At 40.8% G+C, this 20,082-nt stretch overlaps 2 protein-coding genes across 20 annotated transcripts in view; one reads left to right on the top strand and one right to left on the bottom strand.

The window, feature by feature from the left end:
• The window catches only part of CC2D1A (coiled-coil and C2 domain containing 1A), an 80,723-nt gene extending 80,355 nt beyond the window's left edge, over window positions 1-368 (bottom strand). The window contains exon 1 of the mRNA XM_061613821.1: window positions 260-368. The gene's annotated coding sequence lies outside the window, so the exon portion shown is untranslated. The remainder of the gene's footprint in view (window positions 1-259) is intronic.
• The window catches only part of BRME1 (break repair meiotic recombinase recruitment factor 1), a 44,967-nt gene that overhangs the window by 298 nt on the left and 24,587 nt on the right, over window positions 1-20,082 (top strand). For 7 of the 19 annotated variants that reach the window (XR_009761127.1, XM_061613851.1, XM_061613838.1 and 4 more), the window contains exons 2-4: window positions 1,227-1,280; window positions 2,961-3,009; window positions 7,568-7,775. Coding sequence is in view for 12 of the 19 variants with exons in the window: in XM_061613851.1 (XP_061469835.1) it covers window positions 1,227-1,280; window positions 2,961-3,009; window positions 7,568-7,775 (311 nt within the window). In the remaining 7 variants the exon portion in view is untranslated. The other 12 variants (XM_061613836.1, XM_061613834.1, XM_061613849.1 and 9 more) reach the window with 10 other exon arrangements.

The following is a 20,082-nucleotide window of genomic DNA, read 5'->3' as shown; positions in this document are numbered from 1 at the left end:
TAGTTTTTTTAAAAAAATGTAAAATATTGCTTTGCACATGCTTCCTGCGCGAAGAAGTGAGAAATGAAGTGTCACAAGAACTTAAGAATGGTCCTTGCTGGATCAGGCCAGAGGCCTATGTAGTCCACCATCCTGTTCTCACAGTGGCCAACCAGAAGCCCATGGGAATCCCGCAAGCAGGACCTGAACACAAGAGCGCTCTCCCCTCCTACAGTTTCCAGCTACTGGTATTGAAAGGCACCACTGCCGATGTTATTACCTTCATACTGGAGATGGGAAAGGGGAGAAATGTTACATCCATATTGCGAGTTGACACAATCCAGATTTATTATCCCCACATTGCAATTGGGGTGAGGAGATTGAGAGAGAATGGTTTTCACCAGCTCTGAAGTAGTCCTGTATTATTCCCATATAGCAGGCTGGGCAGTGAAGCAGAGTAGTTGGAGTACATTCCGGTGTTATTACCGCCATATCGCGAGGAGGGGGCGGTTTGAGTAGAATAAATTACAATCGTGCTTGCATGTAGGCGGATGGGTTATGCTTTCACCACTTAACAATAGACCTGAAATAATATCAGAAACCAGAGGAATGCGTTCCTCCTTTCCTATCTGTAGGTCAGGAGAGAAATGTTAACTTTGGAGGGAGGAGGCGTGGCTTGATGACGCTCGGCTAGCGGAAGCTCGCTTGAGAGCGGTGGGAGGGACGAACAGTGTAGAATTGGCGCGAAACGCTGTTGGGGGTGGCCTGTGGGCTGTAGTTCTTCTGAGGTGGTCACCGGCTTCGTGGTATGGTTTTCAAGGGGCGGGTGTTCGTTTGGGTTCCTCTCTTCTTGACACACTTTAGAACCGTCCCACGCATTGATTTCATAGGAAATTCTAAATAGTTCAGCACCTCAAATAGTCATTTTTGAATGCTTCCTGGCGGTTTAACAAAACTCCCCTCCGTGTCTTTATTTTATTTAGCTTGTATACCGCTTTATATTTCAACAAATCTCAAAGCTTAGACAAAGGACATAAAGGAGAAAAGTTTAGATATCCCTTTCCCTAGTGTACTAGATCCAGAGACAAACTATGCGTTAGGTTAATTGATTTGAAATATTTTGATGTGCTAAAGGTTCCCAGGTTAAGGAAGCAGAAGGTTTTAATACAACCACTTACAAATACTATAGGTGGCAAGTGACTTCTTAAAGACATTTGGAGGATTCACATATACGTTGCCTCTTCTAGGACGATTCTGGTGAGACGTGTGAATCCTTCAAAAGCAAAGAAAGGAGAATACCTGTAAGTTTCCCCCAATGGGGTAAATAGCAGTGGGGTAGAGTGATTTTAATTAGGAAAATGGAGCAGGGAGTTCATAATCATTTTATTTGTTTAACAATATGCCATTACAAACATTGAAAGTTGAGACAATTAGCTCTTAATTTCCTGGCTGCTAGAGCAAATAAGGAAACATACACTGAGATATGATTTTCCTTGTCTGATAGCAAAAAGCACAAAAACTCAGTGTAACAAAAATTTTCCTATAACTAAACTCAGACAGAAATTTCTCAGTAGGATCTTTGTATAGAGGACACTGGATAATATAATGAACAACATCCTGTAAAACTGTTTTACAAAACACACAAAACCAGTGTTCTAAGGGAAGTTTGTTATAGCAACCATCAAGAAAAGGCATGACATTAAACCTTAACGCGATTCTTTATGGAGCTAAAGTAATTACCTCCAAATTGTTAGCTTTCTGGTGATTTGTTTTAAAGCATGGGTACAGCCTAGAAAATTTCAAAGAACAGATAGCATATGAGTTAAAGAAGCTCTCCCACACACAAACAGGTTTAACTGTAATTTGAACAACAACAATCTCAGCTCAATATAAAATTCTCTGGCAAGAGCAGCAACTCGCTTTTGAGCATTTAAGGGTGAGTCATAAGCTATGGAGATCAGGCGAGAGGGTGGCAAACCTAATATGCTGTTATGAAAATTTAGGAGTTGAACCTGTATTCTAGCCTGAACAGAAGGCTGACCCAATTCTGCACGAATGTGCGCAGCAGGAGTGCCAACAGATTTTCCTTTAAAAGGACTTTGAACACTCTCCAGCTCATGAACTAATGAGTTGAGAGGATTTAAAAACACCCCAACGCCTCAGACTAGATTGGATCCCCCACTCCCCATGAAAGATATATTTTTAAACTGCTATACCATGTCTAATTGTGCCTTGAGTCTGCCTCATTCATCTGATGAAGGAATTTGTTATGTACAGTAGGGCCCCACTTTTCAGCAGCCTGCTTTTTGGCGTTCCGCTAATACGGTGGCTTTCAATTAGAGTAAGGCCCCACTCATACAGCGCTTGTTCCGCTTTTATGGCTTTTTTCGGGCATCGGGTGCCATTTTATTGATGGAGTTCCGCTTTTCAGCGGGTTTTGCTTTTAGGTGGGGGTCTGGAACGTAACCCGCCGTATGAGTGGGGCCCTACTCTACACTGCAGGATCTCAATAAACCAGTTAGCCCGAAAACATTTTGGCTATAAGCTTAAAGCTATGGACACTTACACAGGAGTGAACACAATTGAATAGGGAGACTTCCAAGGAAATGCACATAAACTTGGATTGCATATACTTTTATCAGAGAATCTAAGTTCCATTGAACACAGTTGAAGTTTACTCCTGAGTAAACATGTTTAAGATCCCATAGTTTTTATTTAACAGAGAAAGCAGTTGTAACTACAGTTTAGTGTCTTTCCTCCCCTTTATGCTAAGAGGATTTGCCCAAGTTACTTCTCCTGAATTCTTTTTAAGCTTCAGTTAGAAAAGGGAGAGACTCTTTCTTGAACTGAAGTATTGGATTCATCATAAATGCAGATGTTTATGGATGAAAAATATGTATAATTTCTAGCCGTCAAAACACTATGATATATATAACATCTATTAAAACAATTAAAGACCTATGTTGATATTTCCTTTTTAGATTCACCAAACTACTAAAATGAGTAAAAGGAAGAAGGGACAAATTTCAGGTAATATCATTACAATGTTAACACTTTATATTATATTATATTATATTATATTATATTATATTATACCCTTTTTTTTAAATTTCCAAGCCCTTTGCATATCATGGTGCTTCTAGATGGGGATACAAGCATATTGTTGAGGTCCAATTTTTCTGTGTGCACAATTTGCACATGACCATCTATACACTCTGTTTTCTGGCCTTCCCTCAGTCCCCACTCCACTGCCCTTCACCAGCATTCCTGATCTGGGCATGTGCGCAAGTGTTTCTTTACCTGTGCGTGTACACCTTTAATTTTTTTTCACAATTGCAGAAGAGCAAACATTACCAGCCTCTAGTTACCATGTTTCACTATAGGAAGATGAAGATTTGTGCTTTTGTGCAGGACAGAGGTCTTATACAAGACTAATATTTAGCTATACCAAAATTGTGATAAAGAGGTTTTGTGCAGGAGCTCTCAATTTTTTTAAAAAAGTCACAATCCATGCAATTACAGTCCCCAAGGTAATCCCCCACATGTGTTGAGATCTTGAGAAAATATCTCCTCTGAACTAGGTTGCTAAAATTCCAGTATGCCTTCAGCATGCAGCAATAGAAATAGGTATGTTTGCATCATTTGGGCTGCCAGAATCAAAATAGCTAGGTTGTGCTCAGGTAAGGAGTAAATGGAATTAGGGGTATGGTTATAGAGACCAACAACAAACATCATCACACACATGACAAACAGCCCACCAAATGGTAAGAGGAAATCCGGATTTAAAGCAAAAAAAAAGTATGAATTGGCTTTTTGATGAGATCACATGGAGGGTGTGAAAAACTTGTGCACATGAGCAACACTTCCCACAATAAATCCCCATCTTGAACTACACCTAAAAAAACTGAAATAGCTTACTCTACAGTTTGATAGTCAGTGAAAACAAGGTGCAGAAGGGTCAAAATAAAACAGGAAAACAGACACCCAGTTCTGCTTCCAGATACTTTGAAACATCAAAGCCTTCTGGCTCTGGTGTTTACTTATCTAATTTTATAGTATTTCAGAATGTTTCTTGACAGTACACTTTTAACATGGAAGATTCTTCTAGGTCAGCAAATGTGGTAAACAGACAAATATAAACATAATTACAGTGTACAATGGATTGTAGTCAAAATACACTCCAAATTTAGTACAGGTTTTTTAATTCTGTGTGTTATAAAAGGTCAGTGCATTACACCTGGTAAAGTCTTGTGACATTTAAATTTTGCACTCTAAGATCAAGAGTTTTCTCCAACTCATGATATTAATATCAGTAGACTTAAACTACAAAGTTATTAAGATTTTAGTACTCACAGCTTTTCTGATAGACACTATTCATCAAAACTGAAAAATTAATGTTTTATATGGCACTTTCCTTCCATTTGGCAACAACCAACCCCAGTAGGTAGTATATCACTGTCCAACATGGCTCCTCTATTAATGCATTTCTTTATAAGAGTAAAATGCTATCATGTTAAATGTATGTGGTTTCAGAAAATGAGAGGTCTCCATGCAGTCACTGAATATGTGCTTGGAGGAGGAGTCCTGCTGCTAGATTTAGTAGAGGCACTGAAAAGTGCCTCCATGTGTATGCATCTACTCTCCATCCAATCAGGGACCCTGCCTTTTGCAGGGTTCCTGGTTGCCCCTTCAATTGAATGGGAAAAGCCTACATGTACAAATGTTGCTGTGGATGGATAATGAAACATACATTACAACTGTCCAGACGAAAAGTCACCAGAGTATGGACAACTGAGGTCAAGCTATCCTGGTCCAGGAACAGTCATAGCTGGCACATCAGCCTCAGCTGGGCATAAGCACTCCTAGCCACAGAAGCCACTTGGGACATTAGTGACAAATTGGAATCCAGGAGTACTCCCACATTATGAATCAGTTCCTTGAGGGAATAGTACAACCCCTCTGAGAACAGGTCCATATACCTAATTCCCGGACACGGGAACCACTCACCCACAGCACTTCTATCTTCTCAGGATTCATCCTCAGTTTTTTGGCCACTATCCAGCCCATCACTGTCTCCAGACAACTGTCCAACACCTTCAAAGTCTCTCCTGATTCAAATGGAATAGAGAGATAGAGCTATGTGTCATTAGCATACTGATGACACCCTGCTCCAAATTCCCAGAAGACAGTTCCCAACAGTTTCATATTTATTTATTTATTAAATTTAGACCCCTCCTTATGGCCAAAAGGCCCTCAAGGCGGCTTACGAAAGAAAACGAACATAACAATACATCAATAGAACATAGTACATCAATAAAATAATACAATTCTCAAAATTAAATAACAGTTCTCAAAATTAGATAACAAATAACATTATTAAAAGCAAATTATTGAGCAAGTGTTACTTTAAATACTTGTATATATATGTCCACAAGCCAAGAACAAGAATAACTCTGGCAACTGTTTTCTTTATCAATCAAATCACTCATCATTTCCACAGTCAGCTGGGTTCTTCCTTTTCAGACATTCAAATTCTTCGGTCCCCCAGGAATAAACAAGATAGGTTATGATGAAGGGAGGGGCCACCCGGAAGACCAGGGTTCCCACAAGTTCAGTCACATCTCCCACACCAGGAGGAAGTTTTTTCTTGGGGCTGCCATGGAACCATTCTGCCTCTTTGACTTGAACAAGTTGCTCATCCAGTGCTTCTTTTTGGAGCAGCAACTTTTGTGTATGGCCTGCTTGGACACCAAGATCTTTCTGCAGAGCAAACATCACTCTCTCTTTGCCTTTTATCTCATCCATCAGCTTACGGATGTCCCTCTCACATTCACGTTTCATTTTTCTGCAAGGTTTAGCTTGTTTGTTCAATGCATGTTTACTCTGAAGAAAGACCTTTTGAGTTCTACGGGTACTTCTGTGTAAGCAAGCATATCTAGGATCGAGCTGTAAGGGTACAAGACTTTTTGTTGCACACATATTCAACATATAGATGTTAAATAGCATAGGAGACAGAATGGACCCTTGTGGGACCCCACAGCCAGAAAGCCATGGAGCTGAGCAACAGGAAATCAATCAGGGCCACAAAGGCTGTTTCTGTGCCAAAACCGGGCCAGAAATCAGACTGGATGAAATTAATGGTGATGCTACAGTTACTCAATCCGGGCTCTAGTGTATATGTTTTTACAACTGTTAATGTTTTAATAATATGCATTATGTTAATATGTCTTTATCAGGTTTTATGTTATGTGTATTGTACTTTTTTAGTATATACCAGTCTAATTAATCAAACCAATTTAAGGTATGTCCCACAGCATTTTTGTTGCATTGTTGTCACCCTTGGCTCCTGCTGGGAGGAAGGGCAGGATATAAATCAAATAAATAAATAAAATTTCATATTTTCATCTTACTTGTGGCTGCCAACTTTGGCAAGTTTCCCATTCATAAATGCTTTTCCCTTCCAGTACTGAAAGCTAATTCATTTCAATCTTTATTTAAAAAGCAATTCTAAATGCTCACAGTCTCATACTTCCATCAATGGATCCATCCATCAATCCATGCTCCAATAAAATAGGCAGTGTGTCTATCCTTCCCCCAAAAGTGGAACTTTTTGTACTCATGAAGTATTCTGTTTAGTGTTATCAAAAGAAATTAGCAGAATCAATTAGTAAGGTGCTTATGGTGAATGAATGCAGTGGTGTAAATTCACCATAAAACATTTTTAAAACTCCAGTAATGAAGACAGTGGGGTAAGACAATGGTTGCCGACGACAGCATAACTTTTCCCACCTGTGGGGAAACTTGGAATCTTTAAATGAGGTACAAGTTTTCATTTGGAAAAAAACACAGGTGGCATGCAAAATAGGAACAATGGATAACTATTTATGGGATGAATTGCAAATTGTGTTGCCTCATATAATTATCAGTAGATAATACAACAGGACTTTTAACAAGACTTTTAAGTAGATATCTCATCCCAGTCTGCATCTGTATTGGATTTATTTTTAAGATGTTTGTGTTATACTACCCTGGGCTTTCTGTAAGAAGAAGGGCAGGATATCAATAAAATAAATAAATTATAGATTGTAGAATTCACTTCCTGCCCCCCAAATGCTAATCTGGACTCACCTCAGTTTACTGCATGTGTTTTGCTTTTTTAGTTCAACAATCCATAGATAATGAAGTAGATTGTTGCCTACTATTTTCCACAATAAATTTCTTCGGCTGCATTCCTATGCATTTACCTGGGAGTAAACCAAATATGCAGTGTAACCATTTCATGTGTCTTCAGAAGTAAGTCATATTGATTTGGAGCCTAAGTTAACTTAAGGAAATTTATGGAAGAAAAATTTCTGAATTCCTCTTTCCCCTGCCCTGAATAAACGCGTAAGACTTATGGAAGCTTATGTTTCAATAAATTAGCCAGATCCACTAAAAATAAATACATTTAAGCCCTGTTTATTTCAATAACATAGTTAAGCATGTGCATAATAGTCTATTGAGCAATTACTTTCATTACAAAATAAGTATTTGTTGTATTTCTTTTGCATGAAAGTTGATTTAATGTGGAGGGTTTCTTTCCAAATAGAAGAGAACCGGGACATTTCCAAAGCAAAAAAGAGCCTTAGGAAGAAGATGCTACTGACAGGAGGGAGTGATCTAGAAAAGCCAGTACAGACATTTCATGCTACTAATTCTTCCTCAAAAGAAACCATAGCAGGAGCAATTCACGAATATAAAGGAAATAGTCTAAAAAACATGAAAACAGAAAGTTTGGCAGCCAATCTGGATACAAGGTAAAATGGGATTCAAATAAAGATATGAAATCATTGAAACATGGTTTAGCTGGCAGAGAAGTCAAGGGATTGCTGTTGATAAGAGGAAGACAAATGAGACTGCTCCAAAGTGAGACTTCTAGGCAAAGGCTTTATTAGGATGCTGAGTCACATGGTCAGATTATAATGGAGCAATTGTACCAGGCCCATTCCTCGAAAGGGGTCTAGACTCTGAGGTTTATTTTAAAAAAAAGTATCTAGCCCTCCTGGAAAGAAAGTTATAAAGCAAAACGTGCAGGCAACTTTCTAAGTGATTTTTGTGAGATGAGCCAGCCCAGCTGCTCCCACCTTTTAGGGTTTATACAGCAACAAGAATCTTACGAAATTTATAGTCCTGAACTCAGAAATACTTGCTTAACAAACCTCTAAGCTTTCACGGTGATACAGAAAACACTCACAGAGAATCCAGAGTTCAAAGTCTAAAACGTGTAAAATAATCTAGACCACTGTTGGACTTTTTTCTGTCAGTGGTCTCATAATTTGTTGAAATTAATTAAAAAACAGCCATGTTCACAGAGTCCCTGTAATCCTATTACTGACCTTGCCCCGTAAAGTTTAAAAATGCATTGCTGATTTTTAATTAATATCAGAAAATTAACATTGGAGTCTATGATAGCACAGGCATGCTCAGTAGAAACCAACTGTCGGTGTTCTAAAAGCCAGACTAACAGCTGTTTGGCTTGGCTAATCAGGTGGCCACACCCATTTATTTATTTATTTATTTTATTACATTTTTAAACCGCCCTATAGCAACAAGCTCTCAGGGCGGTGTACATGCCAGACATTTATTCCACTTTAAACAGTCATGGCTTCCCCCAAAGTTTGTAAAGGATGCTGAGAGTTGTTTGGAGACTACCCACTGACAGAGCTCTAATGGTTTAACAGTCAGCCCCTCTTCTGTAATTATAGCTCTGTGAGGGGAATAGGATCTCCTAGCAACTCTCAGCACCTTTCACAAACTACACTTCCCAAGATTCTTTGGGGAAGCCATGACTGTTTAAAGTGGAATAAATGTCTGGTGTAGATATGGCCAGCAACAGCTTTCGTTCTTAAGCGGGAGACTACATTTAGAATATATTCTGCTGTAGAATAAAAAGGGGGTAACCCCGAAAAGCAATGATACTGTTCACAATATTTTCCTTTTGGAAAGGAAAGGGGCTATCCCTCTGCCCAGTGCCCACCCACCCAATCTCCCCATCACCCTTCCTCTCCACCCCTCCCCCAGGTCAGTTTCACTTATTCTAAGCATGATTGCACAGGTTTAAATCCCATTGAACTTAGTAAGCATGCAAATGATCAAACCTGCCTTTCCCTCACCTCTCCTCTCTCCCCTCTTCTTCCTCCCTTCCTCCTCACCCCTTTTCCTCCTCCCCTACCCATACCAGCCCTCCCCCTTGCTCTCCCCTCCCTGCCCTTCCCCAGGTCAGTTTTACCTATCCTAAGCATGATTGCTGGGAGTAAATCCCATTGAACTCAATAAGCATGGAAATGATCACACCTGCCCTCCCCTTCTTTCTTCCTCCTCCCCTCCCCCTTCTCCTCCCCTATGGTCAGTTTCACCTATCCTAAGCATGATTGCATGGGAGCAAATCCCATTGAACTCAATAAGCATGCAAGTGATCAATCCATTCTCAGCAAACCTGCAAAGGATCCCATTTTTTACCTTCCTCTGAGCATATGGTGTGTGATGGCAACACCTGCAATCAGCCCAAATAACAGAAACAAGACATATGCTGTGCTGATCTTGTTTTAACAGGAAGGAAGTCACAATATTAAGACAGTTGATGTAGTTCAGATAGTCACTTTAAATATGTTTGATTTACTTTGCAATTTTGGTGAAGGTTCCTATGGTAAATTATTTTCATTTGCTTCTGTTTCTGTGAGTATGTGAAGAACCGCAACACTGCATAATTTACACAAAAAAACCCTCCAAAATTAATTGTGGAATAATGGCACTGACTATTCTGCAGAATAGTCTTCAGTGGACATGAGGAGTGTCTCAGTTTACACAAGATAAAACAGTGGGAAGTGAAATATATTCCAGCAAATGTCTAGGTGTGCTCATTGTTTTTAATGACCATGTCCATCCTTCCTTAAATGGAGTGATTTAAGCATAGCAGGCTGAACACGTGCATCTTGGGGAGGCCAAGTTTGTTTTTTTCAACAGCTAGTATCATTGCTTAATTAGCAACATATTATAATAAGTCTGGTTTTACATCCAAACTCCAGTTTTAGATTCAACTGTTAATGCAACCAAACTAGAAATAGAACATAACCTGCAGTTTGAAACACAAAAGGCTGTCTTTGCCATCATATGACATTGACCAATAAAAAGGCTTTGAAATTAATAAAAATATATTTGACACAGATTCTAGGATGAATGATGAATGAAATATAATTTTTTAGATTAGATTCTCTGTGGAAAGAGTAGCAACACAGGAAAGAAGCAAAGTATGAAGAATACCAACAAAAACGTAATTCTCCATCAGATACAGTTCTGATTGCAGATGTTGCCACCACTCACCATATGCTCAGAGGCAAATGTTACCAAATTCTTCCAAGCCACACAGGAAGTGAATTGGACTGTGAAAGACCAACCCAAATTGTGTTTGCATTTTGACCAATTTGTAGGGCAGTACAATATCTCAGAGAGGAGGTCAGGTGTCCTGCTCCCCAGTGCATTCGCTATAGCTGCCCAATTTCCCTGCTTTTTAAAGTTTGATAGAAATACCTGTTAGCTTATAGGTACATTCTTAAACCACAAGTGAATTAGTGAATTATAGTCAATGAGTGAAGTCCGATCTGTAATTGACAAGTGAGTTGTTTGAACACCTATAGGAATCACTAGGATCCTAAAGAGCAGCTGCTTTCTTTTCCCCCTTAGGGCTCTGTCCTTTTCTACTTCTCTCATGGATGACAGAGGTCTCCAAGTGGGTAGTGTAGCTCCCCCTACAGCTCAGGGACAGGAAATGCTTCAGCAAATACTTTTGCTCCTCCCCTCTTGTTGAGGCTCAGTTTCGTTTCCTGTCTCACCTCGGAGCACATCCTATTGAGTTGTCCTTCCTCTCTGAAGGATATTAGTTTCTTCTCCCTTACCGTGTTTGATCTCTTTCTTTGTTTCTTACGCTTCTTTCCCCTCTGTTTGTCGTTCTTACTTTAAAAAAAAATAAATCTGTCACATTCTTCGTCTCCTTCCCTCTGTCAGTTTTCCTCACCTTCTGTCAGCTGTCTTTCTCGTCTTTCTCCCTGCGAGACATGGACAAAATGAAAGGTCATGCAGCAAGAAAGAAGAAATATTCTAAAAAGCCTGGGCAGCACTCAGCAGTGGCTGCAGTCAGTTCCAGCCTGCTCTAGCTTCCCACCAATTTTCAGCAAGGGCTGCTTATTGGCAGTGATGACCTGCTTGAATGAATGTCTTCAGGGCTTAGCTTCACAGCCCCCATAAGCCTACACACAACTACCAAGGCCTCAGCACCCAGCCGCAGACTGCCTTCAAAGAAAAGGCATTTTAAGAGCTTTGGGCAGCACTTGGCGGTAGCCGCAGTCAGCACCCAGCCGCTACAGATTCACGCCATTATGTGGCAGGCACCAAAACTGGACACTGATGATCCTGCTGAGGGGACTTCATCAAGGGGCTCTATGCTATCCCCGGTAGGTAAGTCCACAGAGGTGTAACTAAGATCTCTGGGGTTCAGGGAACACCAGTGACTGCCATTGCGGGAAGGAGTGGAGCGGCAGCACCGGTCTGTTTGGAGCAGCCTGCCATTTCTGAGGCAGCGCCCACCATTTCTGAGCACAACAGAGGCGCCTGCCATTTTGGAGAACAGTGAAGCTGCTACACCCGACGAATTGCATTTTTCCATTTAATGTCAAATGTGTATGGGGAGCAAGAACCCCATCCTCTGTTGAGGAGGTGATAGTAATGGGGTATGGCCAATCAAGCCACGCTTCAGTTGTAGAACAGCAGCCTGTTCATAGAGCAGGCCATTTGCAACAGGTTACTCCCCCCCCATCCAGCAACAGCCTAACAAGTCTCGCTGTCCAACCTTTTTTCGCTTGAGGTGTGATTTTTGCTCCTGGCTGCTTTTAGAGCTCAATTTGCTCTCTACTGTGTGTCGTGATTTTGGCCTTGCTATTTTGCCCTTGGCTGCATTTAGAGGTCAAACCGCTCCCCTCTACTGTATGCAGTTATTTTTAGCTTTGCTAATCCACTGCACCCCTCTACCTGCGTGTGTGTTGATTAATCAGGAATTTATCCATATAATATTTGGTACTGCTCCCTTAAACTGTATGCATGTAACCATCCTGGGCTGTTTTTATGGATATCATTATTGAGGCACAGCACAGTGATACGCAGCGGCAGCCGTCTCAGTGGCCATCCTTTTCATACATTTCACAGCACGTATCAGCAGGAATTCCACTGGGTGGAATGTTGACCTGAAATTTGGGCTTCCTCCTGTGGGTCTGCCATTGTCCTACCCTAAGGTCTGCAGCTTTAGTATGTCCCACTTGGAGACCTCTGTCATCCATGAGAGAAGGAACAATTTGTTCTTACCGTAAATGGTGTTTCTTCATGGATGACAAGAGGTCTCCAAGGCCCACCCTTACAGTATTTGTGAGTCTCTGGATTGATTGATTTTCTGGTGGCTGGGACCAAATCGGAGTGCCATGACTCCTTTCTACTCTATTGGTTGATGGTCAGTTGACCTTATTCCTAACACGTTTTGTTCCTAACACATTTGTTGCAGGGATGAGTGTTCTTTTTTTCATGTGCTATGTTTGATCCTTGAGTTTTCTGTTGAGGCTGATCTCTAAAGCTTTTCCAAGAAATGAAACTGAGCCTCAACAAGCCGGGAGGAGCAAAAGTATTTGCTGAAGCATTTCCTGTCTCTGAGCTGTAGGGGGAGCTACACTACCCACTTGGAGTCCTCTTGTCATCCATGAAGAAACACCATTTACGGTAAGAACAAACTGTTCCTTCTGCCTCGTTTTGTAGTTCTTGGAATCTGTTGCCTTTTCTTTCCAGCAACCATGAGGCATCTTCCTTGTTGCTGCTTTGTCTGAGAGCAATAACCCCTTACAAGTAATTTTCTGCAAATACTACCACACAATAAGTGTGGGTGGATGTTAAAGAATACCTCAGCCCCAAAACGGCAAATGCAAAATGTGAAAACTTTGCAAAGGGGCTTGTTGCTGCTGTCCAGCAGCTGAAGTCCAGTCATTCATTAAGAATTTGCTGTATATAGTTTACAATTATGTCCACGCCTACTCAGAAGTAAGTCTCTTTGTGTTTAATGGTGCTTACTTTCAAGTAAGTAGGTACAGGATCAGGGCCGGCTCCAGGAATACCGGGGCCCTTGGGCATCAGCCTGCCCCGGGCCCCTCCACTCCCCTTCCGCGATCCATGGCAGGAGCCGTGCTACAGATCGCAAGACAGTGCAGAGCTTTCGAGCCGCCCGCCATGCCCACCATCCCCCCCTTCACCTACCTTGCTCTGTTGTTTTTTGCGGCTGCGCGCGCAGGGTTGCCATCAAACAAGATGGCGTCCGAGGTTTTTGTAAGGGACTAAAGCCTCTACCGCCATCTTGGTTGATGGCACGCAGCATGCGCATTGCTGCCAACAACCAAGATGGCAGCAGAGGCTTCAGTCCTTTACTGAAACCTCGGCCGCCATCTTAATTGATGGCAATCCTGCGCGTGCAATGCGCGCAGCTTCAAAGAACAGCAGAGCATGGTAGGTGAAGCGGGGGGATGGCAGGCATGGCAGGTGGCTCGGCGGGCGGCTCCTATCCTGCGAACTGCGGCTCCTGCCGCGGATCACGGAAGGGGAGCAGAGGGCCCCTCAGGAGCTCCTGTAGGTCCGGGGCCCTCGGGCCAGTGCCCATCCTGGCCGCCCTTTAGAACTGGCCCTGTACAGGATTACAAAATCAAATAATGGTTTTAATACAATTAAATTGTTATTAATAAAATAAAATTATTTTATAACATTTTAAAATCCTGTTAGTTATTTCAGTGGTTTTGCATCTTAGTCTGGTGTTTCAGCTTTGACCATTCCACCTTGGGTGCCCCTGCCAGGAGTCTAGCCTCTTCTAGACCCCTGACAGCTTTGCTCTCAGCTTCTTCAACACTCTCAAACCCCCTCACCACGTTAAGGTGTGCATCCTAGAGAGGGTTTGGATGCATCTTAATTTGTTTCTTGTGAACATGTTTTTTGAGCAACTGAAAAGATGACTGTACACGTGGACATCACCAAATATAGGAATCAAATTGATTATATAATTGGTAGCAGAAGATGGAGACGTTCCATACTTTCTGTGAAAACAAGACCAGGAGCAGACTAAACAAGACCAACAAAGCAATCATAATGCCAAAATACAATTTAAATGACATCCCAGAAGAATATAAAGATCAAATAAGCAACAGGTTTGAGGCTTTAAACTTAGTTGACAGAGAACCAGAAGAACTATGGACTGAAGTCAGACTCATGAGCGGGAAGAATGCAAAAAGACAATACCTCTAGTTAAAAAGAGAGAAAGACGTCAATGGATGACTAAAGGAACTCTTTAAATGGTTAAAGAGCGAAGGAAAGCAAAAGCAAAAGGAGATAGAAACATGGTCAGAACCCTAAATGCAACAATACAATGACTAGTACGTAGGGACAAAGAGGACTATTACAATAGTTATTGTATAGAAACAGAAGAGGACAACAAAAACGGTAGAACAAGAGCCCTATTCCAAAAGATTAGAGAAATGAAAGGGGAATTTAAACCAAGAGTAGGGGTGTTGAATAATCAACAGGGGAACACACTGAGTGACCAAGATGAAATAAAAGGAAGATGGAAGCAATACACTGAAGAACTCTACAAAAGAGATGCCCGAATGACAGATTCATTCACAGAGGAACTGTATGATGAAGAACCAGAAATTTTAGAATGAAGTGAAAGCTGCTCTTAAAATACTTGGAAGAAACAAATCATGAGGAACAGATGGCATACCAATAGAGTTGCTACGAGCTACTGAGACTGAATCTGTCCAAAATTTGACAAAAATCTGTCAAGAAGTATGGAAAACTAAACAATGGTCCACAGACTGGAAGCGTTCAATATACATCCCAATTCCAAAGAAAGGGGATCCCAGGGAATGCAGTAATTATCGAACTATTGCCTTAATATCCCATCCAAGTAAAGCAATGCTCAAGATTCTACAACAAAGTCTCTTACCATATATGGAGCGAGAAATGCCGGATGTCCATGCTGGATTTAGAAAGGGAAGAGGCAACAGAGATCATATCGCAAACGTACGTTGCATAATGGAACGGAGCAAGGAATTTCAGAAGTAAATCACCCTGTGCTTTATAGATTACAGCAAAGCCTTCGATTGTGTAGATTATGAAAAATTATAGAATGCTTTAAAAGAAATGGGGGTGCCACAGCATCTGATTGTCCTGATGCGAAACCTATACACCGGACAAGAGGCTACTGTAAGGACAGAATATGGAGAAACGGATTGGTTCCCAATCAGAAAGGGTGTAAAACAGGTGTATTTTATCACCCTATTTAGAATCATAGAATAGTAGAGTTGGAAGGGGCCTCTAAGGCCATCAAGTCCAACCCCCTGCACAATGCAGGAATCCAAATCAAAGCATTCCCGACTGATGGCTGTCCAGCTGCCTCTTGAATGCCTCCAGTGTCGGAGAGCCCACTACCTCTTTAGGTAATTGGTTCCATTGTCATATGGCTGTAACAGTTAGGAAGTTTTTCCTGATGTCCAGTTGAAATCTGGCTTCCTGCAACTTGAACCCATTATTCCGTGTCCTGCGCTCTGGGACGATCGAGAAGAGATTCCGGCCCTCCTCTATGTGACAACCTTTCATGTACTTGAAGGCTGCTATCATATCTCCCCTCAATCTTCTCTTCTCCAGGCTAAACATGCCCAGTTTTTTCAGTCTGTCCTCATAGGGCTTTATTTCCAGTCCCTTGATCATCCTTGTTGCCCTCCTCTGAACCTGTTCCAGTTTGTCTGCATCCTTCTTGAAGTGCAGAGACCAGAACTGGATGCAGTATTCAAGATGAGGCCTAACCAAAACTGGATAGAGGGGAACTAATACTTCACGCGATTTGGAAACTATACTTCTGTTAATGCAGCCTTATATAACTTTTGCCTTTTTTGCAGCCACATTGCACTGTTGGCTCATATTCAGCTTGTGATCAACGACAATTCCAAGATCCTTCTTACATGTCGTATTGCTGAGCCAAGTATCCCCCATCTTATAACTGTGCATTTGGTTTCTTTTTCCTAAGTGTAGAACTTTGCATTTATCCCTGTTGATTTTCATTCTGTTTTCAGCCCAATGCTCCAGCCTATCAAGGTCCCTTTGAATTTTGTTTCTGTCTTCCACGGTATTAGCTCTGCCCCCCCAGTTTTATATCATCTGCAGATTTGATAAGCATGCTCTCTACCTCCTCATCCAAGTCATTAATAAAAATGTTGAAGAGCACTGGGCCCAGGACCGAGCCCTGTGGTACCCCACTCATTACTTCCGCCCAGTTTGAGAAGGAACCATTGATAAGCACTCTTTGAGTATGATTCTGGAGCCAACTGTGGATCCACCTGACAGTTGTTCCATCCAGCCCACATTTAGCTAGCTTGCTAATCAGAATATCATGGTGCACTTCGTCAAAATCTTTGCTGAAGTCGAGGTATATTATGTCCACAGTATTCCCACAGTCTACAAGGGAGGTTACCCGGTCAAAAAATGAGATAAGATTAGTTTGGCAGGATTTGTTCTTCATAAAACCATGTTGGCTCATAGTAATCATTGCATTGTTTTCAAGGTGCTTACAGATTGACTGCATTATAATCTGCTCCAGAGTTTTTCCAGGAATTGACGGTAGGCTGACTGGTCTGTAGTTCCCTGGTTCCTCCTCCTTCCCTTTTTTGAAGATAGGGACAACATTAGCTCTCCTCCAGTCATCCGGCACTTCACCAGTCCTCCATGATTTCGCAAAGAGAATAGACAGCAGTTCTGAGAGTTCTTCAGCCAGTTCCTTCAATAGTCTAGGATGCAGTTTATCGGGCCCTGCCGATTTGAACTTGTTCAAAGTGATTAGGCATTCCCTGACCATTTGTCTATCAATCTCAAGCTACAATCCTGCCCCTTCTACTTCATGTTTCCCAGGAGGGTCACAGATCCTTTTTTAGGAGAAGACTGAGCCAAAGTAGGAATTGAGCACTTCTGCCTTTTCTTTGTCATCTGTTATCATTTTGCCATCCTCATTGAGTAGCTGTGCCACCATTTCTTTTCTCTGTCTTTTACTATGGACATACCTGAATAAAGCTTTTTTTTTTGCTTTTAGCATCCCTCGCTAGCCTCAGCTGATTCTCAGCTTTAGCCTTCCTGACACCATCCCGGCAATTCCGTGATACCTGCCTGTACTCTTCCTTTGTGGCCTGGCCTTCTTTCCACTTCCTGTGTGTGTCCTTTTTTCTTTTAACCTGTACACAGAACATATCATACAGAAAATGGAATTGGACCAAGATGGAGGTGTGAAAATTGGAGGGAGAAATATCAATAATTTAAGATACGCAGACGATACCATACTACTAGCAGAATCCAGTAAGGATTTGAAACGAATGCTGATGAAAGTTAAAGAGGAAAGCACAAAAACAGGAGTACAGCTGAACGTCAAAAAGACCAAAGTAATGGACTTCCGGGAAGGATTGCTTCGCTTGTGCCTGCCTCTGAGATGAGCTCTCGTCTCAGAGGAAGCTTTTTTAGTTTTAAAACCAGTCAAAAGGTTTTTTTTGACTGGTAAAAACTTTCTCCCAGGCAAGGGAGAAACGAAGAGATCATCCACAAGCTTCGTTGTATTTGTTGGGGGACTTGAATTCATTAGGATCGCCTATGAACGAAGGTCCAGCCAGCAGCGTCGGACGGAGCCAGGAAATTTCAAGCAAGCTCAAACTGATTAAGCAAGACGTTTTTCTTTTCTTCAAAGAAAAACAGATTTTAACAGGCAAGCATTCTTCTGTCTATCCTTATCATTTGGCTTAAATTGTTGCAGTAAAAGAGATTTGTTAAAAGAACCAGCAGTAAAGAATCCCTGGGTGAGTTATAACTTTTCTCTTTTATACACGGAATTAAGGCGGAAGGAAATCGAAATAGCTTATCTTTGTTTTTATTGCAAAAAGCTGGCCTGGAATTGAGCATTATAAAGATACGAACGGATGAGGGGCATCTAATCTGAGGAGAAAAATTTTGATTTATATGAACTTTTGAGTATTATATGTCTGGGACTATTTTTTCTGGTCTACTTCATTTTGACGAATCTGCTTGTTCTTTATGCCACTAACTATTTGGATGCTGTGAACTAAATTTGTTTTGCATTCTTGGACACATAAGAGATAAGGCAGTTTGGGCTCTCTACATTATGATGTCATCAGGTTTGGAATATTAACTCCTTTGTTGCTGGAAAAAGAAATAAATTGCTCTTTGCTTGGGAATAGTGCTATATTGGAAATTGAAGGGTTTTTTTTCTTCTTGGTTTTAAGAATGACAATCAAGAAAGTGGCTGAGACCCTGGATGTAAATATGTTTCAGAAAATAATGGATGAGATTGAGATAACTAAACAAGAACTGAGACATGGCAAACAAGAGATGAAAATTGAATTTGGCAAAATGAAGCAGGAGCTGAAAGAAATAGGGGATTTTATGAGAGAGGAGGTTGATGAGATCAAAAATATAACTAGACAAGCAATAGAAGAAGAAAGAAAAATTAAAGGGAAGATGCAAGTCCTGGAGATTGGAACAGATATATCAAATGTGGAACTGGAAAAAGATTTGGAGTTTATGGATCCTAGAGATAAAGATTACTGTTTGGAATTCAGCGTTGTCCCTGAAGAAATTGATGAAGATATCAGAGATAAAGCTATCAATGTTTCGATAAAATTTCTGGACTGGAATGATGTGATGGAGCTTGAAATAGAGAAAATTTATAGAATTAATTACAGATATGTGACAATGGAAAAATTCTCAAGAGATGTGCTAGTGCATTTCGTAAAAAAGAGGAACAGAGATATGACTTTACAACAACATTTCAGTAACACATTCAGAATTGATGGCAAGGAAATATTTGTGAGGAAGGAAATTCCCATCAGACTCTTATTATATGACTATGACTATGACAGCAAGATTATTATGGGTGCAAGGATGGAAGATGGAATTAACACTGATAATGGAAGAATGGCTATTGAAATTACTGGACCTAGCAGACTTGATGAGATGGATTAATTGACATGTTTATTTGGAGAAAAATCGATGGATATATTTCTCAAGGAGTGGAAACCTCTCTTTGACTTTTTGCAGAAAGAATAAAGTGATGTTAATGAGATTTGATGATTAATTAAGATAACTACTGGAGGAAAGTGATTTTGTAATATATTAAGAGACAGGTTTGTTATATATTATAGACCTATAACTGATCTGCGACAAATCGGAAGTCAATATTTTATTTTAATGTATTAGTTATTAATTTGTGTTTGTTTTGTTTTGTTTTGTTCTGTTTTGTTTTTTGAAACTTTGAATAAAAATTAATGATAAAAAAAAGACCAAAGTAATGAGAACAGAACATTTATGTAACTTTAAAGTTGACAATGAGGACATTGAACTTGTCAAGGATTACTTCGACACAGTCATTAACCAAAATGGAGACAATAGTCAAGAAATCAGAAGAAGGCTAGGGCTGGGGAGGGCAACTATGAGAGAACTAGAAAAGGTCCTCAAATGCAAAGATGTATCACTGAAAACTAAAGTCAGGATCATTCAGACCATGGTATTCCCGATCTCTACGTATGGATGTGAAAGATGGACAGTGAAAAAAGCAGATAAGAGAAAGATCAAGTCATTTTAAATGTGGTGTTGGAGGAGAGCTTTGCGGATACCATGGACTGTGAAAAAGACAAATAATTGGGTGTTAGAACAAATTAAACTGTCACTAGAAGCTAAAATGATGAAACTGAGGTTATTGTACTTTGGACACATCATGAGAAGACATGATTCACTAGAAAAGTCAATACAGTGGGGCCCCACTTTTGATGTTCCATTAATATGGTGGTGCCAGTGGGGCAATCAGCTATAGCACGGGGAGCTCCATCTGACAGCAATCAGGTGTAGTGCGGGGAGCTACAGCTGATCGCTGTCGGCTGGAGCTCCCTGCACTACAGCTATATTGCCTGGATTGCCTGGTGTGTGTTTGAGTGTGTATTATAT

Source organism: Rhineura floridana, chromosome 3 (genome assembly GCF_030035675.1).
Source record: "Rhineura floridana isolate rRhiFlo1 chromosome 3, rRhiFlo1.hap2, whole genome shotgun sequence".
Lineage (NCBI taxonomy): Eukaryota > Metazoa > Chordata > Lepidosauria > Squamata > Rhineuridae > Rhineura > Rhineura floridana.
This window is presented reverse-complemented; position numbering and strand designations above follow the sequence as displayed.